The sequence below is a fragment of the Magallana gigas genome, chromosome 2 (assembly GCF_963853765.1).
Source record: "Magallana gigas chromosome 2, xbMagGiga1.1, whole genome shotgun sequence".
Lineage (NCBI taxonomy): Eukaryota > Metazoa > Mollusca > Bivalvia > Ostreida > Ostreidae > Magallana > Magallana gigas.
This window is the reverse complement of record NC_088854.1, coordinates 13047310-13058727: the sequence shown is the minus strand read 5'-3', so window position 1 is coordinate 13058727 and position 11418 is coordinate 13047310. Positions and strand designations below refer to the sequence as shown.

Sequence of the window (11418 nt, the reverse complement as noted above, 5' to 3'; positions counted from 1 at the left end):
TCCATTCAAATACCAACAGAAGTAATCTTTCTTCATGTTAGCACATTAAGTTTATCCCGCGGATGATAGTACTGTGACATAGCCATGCACAGATCAATCATATGAGGTTTTGTTAAATTTTGATCCCTTTGATACAAAGCAAATACAGTTATTATTTGTTGCGCAAAGATTTGCGTCTATGATATAATGATAGAAATATAAGACAAATGAATCATGCAGTATTATTTGATCCAGAGGCAAAAATTCAAGTTTCATTAACACGACCTCAACTTTCAGCAGAAACCACGCTTTTTGTGAACGTTCGACTTCTCTATTTGCTGACATATTTAAAAAAAAAAGTAGTTCCTCTCCTTGTGAGCGATTTGTCTCGTAGACATGTCCCTATAAATTAGTGACGGCCAGTGATCAAATCGGTTTCCCTCTGTCAATCTTTTCAACTTCCGAGCGATCTTCTATAGCACGACCAAATATGCTTATAAATTATAAACTGCTTAGTGTCGAGTTCTATAAATTTGACTCTATATTGAATTTAGGGAAAATTTCAATTCAACCCCCAAGAGATTAAGTCGTCTGCTTTAGAGGCCTAGCAAAGCGGGTAATTTTTGTCGTGAATAATTTCTGCGACCCGGGGTCAAGCACTTAGGCGGAAACGTCCAAAAACTGAATATACAGAGGAAGAAATCAATGCAATTACTGACAACCAGAAAGACTGGCCGGATTAGTGGACTGCAATGAGAAATTAATGAAGCACGCTCTTAATTAACTCTTTTCCAGGAGTCGCCTTACCCTCCTATGGGAGTCTCTTCCATATAAGGACCGCTTAATGTCTGCGAAAGTGAATTTGAAATCACGAAATTCTCGATTTGTCCATACAAACGCATGCTCATTAGTTAGAATGGCGATGATTAATTTAATTATCTGTGAAATTGGCTCAATATTTTTCTTTTAAGATTCTTCCTTATTATTAAAACTATAATTGATGTGACATTATTAATTTCCATTTCCATTTCCTGAGACAAATTACTTGTGGCTTGAGATATGGTACCTGCTTTTTAAAAACAAAATAAGATTGTAAGAATATCAGTTGACTAAGGTTGCTCAAAGATATTAATTGGTGGAGGGGTATAGAAAGAGAAATAGGGCGATATTTAATACATGTAGGGATTAAATATTATGCTCCTTTTTCTGACATTTTTTCCCATCAAATAAAATTATAACAATCTGGTCAAATCATCCATTATTGACAATTAGACTTATAGTATGACTATCTATGAAATTATAATAAAAATAAACAAAACCTGGCCAACTCTTACAATTTTGTTTCCACAGTATAAAGATAATTGGTTTTCAAAAGAAAAATCGGTACAAAGCCGCGCCGAAAGAACAATGATAAACGGTGCACAAACAAGATGCAGGTTGATTTGCAGGTTTGTAAATTAAGAGATATAAAACTAGAAGCGGGCAATATTCTTGTTCAACACGATTATAATTATCTCTTTATCAACAGGATCAGAATCGATTTTCTGATTACGGTAAATGGTACCACCTTCTATCTTCAGGGTTCAATCGTACATAGCTCATGCAGATTTGAGTTCTTGTTAATAACGGGCTAAATATTCGCCAGTCTTTGTTTTCACATTTCTATTTTAACCTCATAGCCGGGAGGGACAGTATTGTCTTTGATGTTCGAATAAAAATTATCATATTTTAAAAACATGAATACTAATTGATATGCGTGTTCTAATTGAATAAATTCGGTGGGCTTACAGAAATAAATTAGCTGGCTGCGCAGGTTTAAGGTCTTTTTTTTGCCCTATAACAAACTATTTGTGGACACACCAAAACAAGAAATACGAGCCCCGCACCTGTTTTATCCTCGTTGCAGACGGATGCAGATATTGGGTGGGATATTGAATAATTCTCATGTACTTTTTCACATAAAAAACTGTCAAACTGATCAATACCCTCTACTCATCACTCAAAATGGTCCGATGTTTGGGTAACCCCGTTGGTATGGCAAATACTCGAGAAGCAAATCGACTGACTTCCACGCATCCTTTTCAAAGGATAGTGTTTAATTAAACCCCTGGTTATTAATTAAAAAATGCTGCATCCGAATTTAAGAACCAATTAGTGCATGTAATAATTTTGAACTAACAAGACCCTCGCCATTTTGACTATCGACAAACTGGAACCACCGCCAAGGAATTGATAAAGCTGGGGGTTAAGAAAGTCTTTTAGATCCTTGTTTGAGAATGCAAAGTCCTTGATTTAGGGCGAGGGGTCCTTTTAGACGAAACGACTTCTCTTGGCAATCAGGGCTCCTTAGAGAGGATGAGTATTTGAGTAAATGATCTCATGAAGGACCCTTCAATATCATTTTGGAGAAGAAATCAAATATTTCAATAGGCTACAAAATAAATTTTATTTCAATACAGTGTAATAATTGTTTATGTTGGGGGTTATCGGGGGCTATGCTTTATTTCCAATAAAAACCCAATCTTTTTTGTGTGCAGACTTGAGAAAGCCAGTCACTTTTCAAATACATAGTGCATTGCATTTTACACTTCAAAAGAACAATTAAATCAATAGATTATTGAGAATATGGACGCAATCGAGCGAGTAGCTATTTCAATAATCTTGTGATATTCAATTTAGGGAGGTTTTAATCAGGATAAATCTATGAATAAGTTCAAGACAAGATATAAAGTAGATACCCCAAGGTTATATTCGCTTGAATAGACCGAATTACTAATGATGTCCTATGCAAAGATATGACTTCCGAGGCAGATTGAAACATGGCTTTTGATTGGCTGACTCGAATAAGTGGGAGGAGTAATCGTATTGAATCTATTCAGGTGTGAAAGGAAAATATTGTATCGTGGAAGTTAACTTGTAGTGAATATAAAACACCTGATTGGAGATGTTTGTATAGAAGTTTGTGTGAAAAAGATCAGTATTCGATGAGACATTTATCCCTGAATTCGGTTCCAAAAGTCAATATTGAACTTTGTCATTTCTCTGTGTTTGGAGGTAGCAGGACTTTAACACATGTTACAATGAAGATATCATTTTTCAAATAAAATATTTAATACTTTCCGAGGACTTGCAAACAAACTGGCTATTTGGAATCGGAGTGCATGTGTTATTTTTAAAGATGAAGTCGTGGATGCTAGCTGTGTTTTTTCCTTTGCATTTAATTTTCGGACAAATCGTTGAATATAGTCTACCCGAAGAAAAAGCACCAAATACATATATTGGCAATGTAGCTCAGGATGCTAATATTTCTCAACTGGCCCAGCCGGAAGACTTACTATCCATGGAATATCGCTTCCTGTCTCAGTCTAACCCGTACGCAGAGCTGTTTTCCATCCACGAGAAAGAGGCTACCTTGTACACAGCCAAACAGATAGACAGGGAGACTGTGTGTAAGTTTGAAGTCAGCTGCATCCTTAGAGTTGACGTCATCGCAAGGTCCACCGGGAACTTCTACCAGAAAATCCAGCTCAACCTTCATATACTGGACATCAATGATAACAATCCGACATTCTCCAGGGGATCCATCGACGTGGAGCTATCGGAGGGTTCGTCCGTGGGAACGTCCGTGCAAATTGAGGGCGCCATTGACGCTGATACTGGGTCGTACTCTGTTCAAAATTATGTCATCTCCCCTAGTGATGGGCCGTTCGAGGTCCATTTTCAAAAGAACGTGGATGGGAGCTCCATTGTGAAGTTGGTGCTTAGGCAGAGTCTTAATCGAGAGGATAGAGAGTATTACCTCATTCAGGTAACATAAACATGACACATATATACACAGGTACTATCTACGCTCTCATCTACATTCTGACCCATTTCTTACTCATTCAAATGAAATCACTTACACGTTTCTGTTTCCATTAAAATTGGCATTCCTTAGTATTTATGATATGATTATAATAGTGAAAAGAGCGTGCAGTTCATTTTAAAATTTTTTAGTTTCATATCCGATTTTCAGTAAAGTAATTACATTATATTTAATTTAGTTTATATACATGTACATGTATAATGAATTACTTTCAGAAAAAAACCTCTTTATATATAATTTGTCACTACTACGTAAACTTTCAAGCCCGAAAAATATAATCAAATGTACATTTTATGCTCAATAGTTCCAAATGACATTTAAAGATTTCTTGAAAGGCAATTCATCATAATTATGATAATTGAACTTGTCTGAAAAATTGTAGCATGCTAAATGCTTAAAATGGACCACCAGCACTATACTTTATTCGTGCACGCACTGTCAATATTTGTATTCTTTTATTTTTTATACTAAATTAATTATATACAGAATACAGAAAAAGGAAAAAGCTTGCATGCACTCTCAGAATTTGTACACCTTTAATTTTTTAACGAATAATTTATATACGGTGTACTGATATCTACATGTACATTCAGTAACTCGGAATCGTTTTGATATTGAAAGCTGAAAAACCTTTCGAACTGCAAATTACGTTTCTTGATATTGTTTTGATAAATAGAAAATTTATAATACATTTATCTACGAAAGAACTGTTCACAATAAACATTGATAAATTTCTAGAAATTGTTCTATGTAAATTTTGTATTTACTTCCACCAGGTAAATTCCAAATTTTACACCACGACAGTTGGAATCGAATAATTTGATATATATTTTTTTTAACAGATTGGTATTCTGTTAAGATCTTGTCTTCTAATGCAGGTTTTAGCCCAAGATGGTGGAAACCCTCCGAAGTCTGGCGCCCTGAACGTTAACGTGTACGTCACCGACATCAACGACAATTCTCCAGTCTTCCTGACCTCTAACCTCAATGTAACCATAGATGAAGAGGCCGCCATTAACTCCACCATCACCATCATCCGGGCCACTGACGCAGACAAGGGAAACAACTCTCTGGTGGTTTTCAGCATCAGTGAACGCCAAGATGCTCGCATCCAAGCTCTGTTTGGGATTGAGCGCTTCACGGGACGTCTGCTTTTAAAAGAATCCCTGATTTATGAGCCAGGAGAGAGCTATAAGATAATCATTGAAGCCAGCGATAGCGCCAAACAGCCCAGAATCTCCCAGACCCAGGTAACGGTAAATGTGAACGATACCCACAACAATCCGCCCCAGATTACCGTGGATCCTCTGTCCAACAGTGCAGACGCAGAAATTTCGGAAAACGCAAAACCAGGGGCACCTGTTGCACATATTACGGTTTTTGATCCCGATACGGGATACAATGGACGAGTGAACTGTTCTGTTGATGACATTGCTTTTACAGTACAAAAATTACGACAAACTAGTAATTACAAAGTGGAGTATAAAGTTGTAGTGGTGCAACCTTTGGACAGAGAGGTTCTTTCAGTGTACAGAGTTACCGTTCGTTGCGAGGACGAAGGCCACCCTAAATTGAATGCATCCGCCACTTTCAATGTACGTCTGAGCGACGAAAATGACAATAAACCAACTTTCAACCAACAAGTGTACAAAGTTCAAAAGACTGAAAATAATGAAATTGGAGATGAAATCGTACAAGTGTCGGCATCTGACAAGGACTTTGGTGTAAATTCAAAAATCCAATACAGTTTACCATCATCCGATCAGAACTTTCAAATTAATCCTGAGACTGGGCTTATCAAAGCGTATTTTCGAATGGACAGAGAAAAACTAGACGAATTCAGACTGACGGTGTACGCAGTGGACCAAGGGGCGGATCCCAAAACTGGGTCGGCGGAAGTGATCGTCCAGGTGGCGGATCTGAATGACAACGCCCCGGAATTTGTAAACGATAATTTGGATTTTAATGTGCCTGAAAACTTTGGACGTAATGTGACGGTTGGGGTATTGTTGGTACATGACAGTGACAGTGGGGAAAATAATCGAGTATCATTTTCCATAGATCCTTGCTCAAAGCCAGGCCTACCGTTTGAAGTGTTCTCCAATGGCTCGATAATTGCCATGAATAGTTTGGATAGAGAGAATCGTTCTACGTATATGTTTGAGGTGGTTGCAAAGGACCACGGTGTCCCACCCCAAACCACGCGGGCCAATGTCACCGTTCAGGTCTTAGACATGAACGACAATGCTCCAGTTTTTATTTTCCCTTCAGCACATAATAATACGGTCACCATTTCTTACCAAACTCAACCAAACCAGGTCATAGCGCAGCTGAAGACAACAGATGCAGATGAAGGACTTAACTCTAAAGTGACTTACCTTACCCCAAATAAAAACTTATCACAACTTTTTCAACTGAATACCCTCTCTGGAAGATTGATTTTAACCAGAACTCTTGCGACTGTTGATATTGGTTCTTATACAATGCTAGTTTACGCTCAAGACAAGGGCACCCCTCCTAAAATCTCAGAGGCCTTTTTGACCATTACTGTCACTAACCTACCCCTGGATGGGGCCCAGATTTCCCCCGTGGAGGAGGAACACAAGTTTTATCTCATCGCCATAGCCATAACCTGTGTGACTGGTGTTATAGCAGTAGTAATCATTTTGACAATTTGTTTAATAAAACGTGCAGATCGCATGAAGCTCAAGTATCAACAGTCACACAATGAGTGTGAAGTCAACCAGGGGTTCGAACCCAGGAAAAAAGTCAGTTTTTCGGTAGATGACCCGGATTCAGCGAAAGTGGTGACTCACGTGACTTCAAATCAACTTTATTCTGCCCTGTCTGACCAGGTGAGCTAATATTAATTGTCTAAAGTTTTAATCCAGCTGGTTTAACTCGTATACAGAAAATCCTAAACATTTCACATTTTAGTAATATCGGTAAAGATTTCAAAATAAATCTGCCATAAATGTCAATCATTTCTATCTGAACAACTTTGCTTAAAGCTGTTGCTTAACAAAGCGTAAACCGATATTGAAAATACGATTGTTTTAATATCATTGGTATTCATAATAGAAAAACAATTATTCCAGGGGAAACACTCCTTGTTGGATCAAAGTAGCGTCATAAATCAGTCAAAATCCAGTGTAATTTACATACTGAATAGGGGCGTAATGAAATCATTTTCTGCCTCACAAATTTATGATGCCCAGGTTCATTGAAAACCTAGATTTGTCATAAAATGGCCATAAATCCTACCTATGTAGCCCTTGGTCAGTTTGACCGTGTCACAGAAAGAATAAAACAAGATATTGTAAAATTCAATTAGAGGCTAAGCGTGCCCGTGATTTAAACTGATAAGATAAATCTGTACAGGAGATTTCACATTAAAAACTAGCTGACCGTGCAATTGCTGTTGACAAATCCAGAGATTTGAAGGGATCATCAAACATAAATTTCAGAGATATAATTGGGTATAAAAGTTAAGAAAAGAGATTGGAATGCTTGTCCCTTCTCCTTTCTGGTATGGAGAGAAGTATTTTAGGGTAGTTTTAGTCTCATATGATCCGAAACAATCCGGTCCTGTGTTTGATTCGAAGAGGGTGGTCAATCGTGTAGTTGATGAATAAAAAGATAAAACTGAGTGCGCCATATTGTAAGTTTTGTCCAAAACCGCATAATTACATAAATCCTATAAACCCCCATTATAACCAGGGACAAAAGACCTAAAATGCCCTAACACCCCTTAACAGCAGGTTCTCGGTGAAAACACTTTCCAGGCATTTAGTTCAACCTTGCTCAACGTATCTTTCGGTGCTTTGCAACACCCGGCGAACAGCGGGTATTTACGTTTGTTTGAGCAACGCTATGTATCTTTATATTAGAGTAGATGGGCAGCCTTTTGTACCAAGCTGCTTTGACAAGAAGTTAGCCTCTAGGAGGGAAACAGCTTCGTGACAGTCTTTGGTCGGAGAATGAACAAGATCCACGTAATGTTAGATTCTCGTGTCCCACGGCTGTTTGTACGACCATAGTCGCTCGCTAGATTGCTGTGGACCTACTGGCGATTTTCTACCGCGCAAATTAATAGAAAGGGGAAATATATCACCGGTAGTTTATCCAACACTAATTGAAAAATCCTCCAACCCCCCAAATGGAATAACTTATTATGTGTTTAAACCTTTCAAAACATAATTTTTCAAGTAACTTTTAAAATGTGTAAATAAAAAAATTAAGAAATAGTTTTAAATAACTTTTCAAATTCGAAAAATGCTAGCCATATGTATGCATATTTTTCCTATACTTATTCAGACTGTCATTTTGTTTTGCTATTGTTGGACAGTGAATAAATCAAACATCGTCTCAAATCATTGACAGGTTATATAAAGAGATCAAGAACTAGTGATATAATTGGATGTTCCATTTTAAAGCCTGTTTTCATTTACCGGACTAAAGTAACCGAAAATAACTTTGTACTGGTCACCGGCATGTGCAAGTGTCAAGAAACCCATGCCCCGATGAACGTTCAGAGTTAAATCTTGCGTCCATCGTATTCAGATCACCAAATCGATCATTGAAATATGAAATATATCTGTGTCGTTTAAACAATCTGTCATGTTTATTGATGGCTCCTGTCCGGAACCTGCCAATCGCTGCCGTCGTGTCATCAGCAGATGATTCTGACACAATTTTTGAGAGGTGACCAGTCGGCCAATCTCTACATCTGATTGATGAATTTGAAATTGTCGTTTTCCTGCACATATCGCGCCTGCATCATAAACGCTTGGCTAGTGATTCAAAAGTTGCGAACTCGAAGAACTTTTAAGAGTTTTAATAAATTGGTGGTCGCACGACATATTTCACGGTCGAGTTGAACGCTGTAATTACAATAACTTCGACACCGTTTGGTGCAAACTACATCTATAGAATTCTCTAACCCTTCAATTATATCACATAAAATTCATTTCTTTTAAACATCTGTTTTTGTGTACTTTGGCGATAATCTTAGCTGCGAACATCTTTTCCAGCTGTACCTGACCTCAAACTTACAAAGTTGGTATGGCTGCACTCTCTGACACATGTTATTAGATGTGATAAAAAAATGCAACATGAGGACCTCACTTTTATTGAAGATTTTATCTGAAGAGATAAAATATTTACTCTCCTAAAAAACTGTAGACTAAAAAATGATCTTGGTATAAAATATTTTAACATTTCTATTCTTAGGTAGCAGGAGGTGGTTCCAGTCGTCTGAACTACCAGCCTCGATATCACAATGAAGTATACGATAGACAACGAAGACACAATCCAAATGCTCAAAAGGTATTCTACTTTTGAAATTGTTCTTATTTTTTGTTGAAAGAAATTATATTTTATGCGTCTGAAATAGACCCATGTTGATTTAAAATTCATGATTGAAACATCCGAATTCAATTTCAATAGGCACCACATTATGTCAACCAAGATGGCGATACCAATAGCAACCACTCCGCAGACACAGCAACTAGCGACAGTGGGAGAGGCGGAAGTGACGACATGAACAACAGTTCCATGTTCCCTAGCTCTTTAGATTTCGGTAAATATTTATTTTGTTGTATTTGAATAGTCTTTTTTAATTATTAAAATCGGTGTTTTAAATTTGGTTTTGTTGCAAATCATTAAAATCGTTAGCTGCAGATCTGTAGCTCTCTGGTTGAAAAAATTCGGATAGACAAACCAGAGAGCTACAGTTCCAAGCGTTGTAAAAACCTCCGATTTACGCCGCCGTTTTTGTGTCGCTCGCTTCGGGAATTATATCCGACTTTAAAAGCATTCAACCGCCTAAAAAATTGGATTTATTAATTAAACATATAGTTTACCCTAACTCTGCTAACTTTGTTTTCCTTTCAATGGTTCACAACGGCCATCCTCTGCCTTGGAATGTCATCGTTTAAAAAAACTCGCCAAATGACAACCATGTTTACCTAGTAGCGAGATCTCGGGTGCGTCGATTTACCCAAATGGACCCAAATGGACCCAAATTCAAGCGGAAAACAATTAGGCTATAATAAAATCCTCATTATTTAGGGAAATTTGGAAAAATAAAAGCCGAAGGTCCATAACAATAATTAAAATTATTTTAAAAAGTTGTTTTATTTTTATATAATATATATATTTATATTATTTGAATATACATGTAATTACATACATTATATACTTTTACAAATCGAGATAAAATGCTTATCTTTATTTTTCAAAAACAATTTTTAAAGATATACTGAAATAATTTTAATTATTGTTTTGGACCTTCGGCTTTTATTTTTCCAAATTTCCCTAAATTATGAGGATTTTATTACAATTGTTTTCCGCTTGAATCGCCATTTGGGTCTTTATTTTTTTTAATAACGGCTAACAACCCCATGAAATGACTAAAACAAGTGATAATATTAGTAATAAGGATTTTATTATAATTGTTTTCCACTTTAATCGCCATTTGAGTTCATTTGGGTCCATTTGGGTAAATCGACGCACCCGAGATCTCGCTACTAGGTAAACATGGTTGTCATAAGGCGAGTTTTTTAAAACGATGACATTCCAAGGCGAAGGATGGCCATTTTGAACCATTGAAAGGAAAACAAAGTTAGCAGAGTTAGGGTAAACTATATGTTTAATTAAAAAATCCAATTTTTTAGGCGGTTGAATGCTTTTAAAGTCGGATATAATTCCCGAAGCGAGCGACACAAAAACGGCGGCGTAAATCGGAGGTTTTTACAACGCTTGGAACTGTAGCTCTCTGGTTTGTCTATCCGAATTTTTTCAACCAGAGAGCTACAGATCTGCAGCTATAAAATCGTATGAAAAATTAAATATACTTGTCAAAACGTATATATTAATTGCTTTTAAATAATCCCCGAGAACTACTGTCAGATTGCAATAAAGCAATCATGATGATGATGATGACGACAAAATGCGTTTTTCTTTCCAGACCATGAGAACAGATCAACACGAAGCAACAGAGACTTCCGATCACATTTACCCCTCCATGACCGAGACAAACCCCAGACACAAATAGGCAGACCAAGGGATTTCTTCAATTTAGACTTATCGTATAATAGTAGTGCATATCCAAATTTAGACAATTCGTATTCACACGGATTAGTTCCCTACAACAATACGGGGAATGATGATAGTACCACCACATCTGGTAGCTATGTGCTTGACCCGGAAGAGGAAATTAAAGAGGTCATTCAACCAAGCAACAGATGCATTGTTTGAGCAGAAGCTCAGGAATCAAAGTGAATAACTAATTAGTCATTAGAGAGAAGAAAAGTGTTTGAGGGGAGAATGAATCTGTGTCTGGACGCTTTCGTTTTGCAATTAATAAAAAGCGACTTGATCAAACGGGACGAGTGATAAAAGGTGAGAAATATCGCAGTTTTATAAAAACGCGACTTAATTCCACTTCAAACAAACGAGTAGACGAATGTGTAAGAAAGGATCCGAGGTCTGAATGCGAGGAGACAGTACAGAATAAAGAATGGATTGTTTTCACAACACGGACGTGTTACAGCAAAGTGAAAACGATTTAT

At 37.1% G+C, this 11418-nt stretch overlaps 1 protein-coding gene across 1 annotated transcript; it reads left to right on the top strand.

Moving 5' to 3' along the window:
* The first annotated feature begins 2861 nt into the window (after positions 1–2861).
* On the top strand, positions 2862–11157 carry LOC105334999 (protocadherin-11 X-linked). The gene is made up of 5 exons (XM_020070070.3): positions 2862–3787; positions 4723–6699; positions 9077–9172; positions 9293–9425; positions 10815–11157. Exons 1-5 carry the CDS (start codon positions 3158–3160, stop codon positions 11102–11104), a joined length of 3126 nt encoding a protein of 1041 aa, XP_019925629.3. The 5' UTR covers positions 2862–3157; the 3' UTR covers positions 11105–11157.
* Positions 11158–11418: the final 261 nt, after the last annotated feature.

Bases quoted from the DNA above. Each gene is read 5' to 3' on its own strand.
- LOC105334999 (XM_020070070.3), top strand. From the start codon at position 3,158: ATGAAGTCGTGGATGCTAGCTGTGTTTTTTCCTTTGCATTTAATTTTC. The intron at 3,788-4,722 runs GTAACATAAACA...CTTCTAATGCAG, and splicing joins GAGAGTATTACCTCATTCAG to GTTTTAGCCCAAGATGGTGG. The intron at 9,173-9,292 runs GTATTCTACTTT...CAATTTCAATAG, and splicing joins ACAATCCAAATGCTCAAAAG to GCACCACATTATGTCAACCA.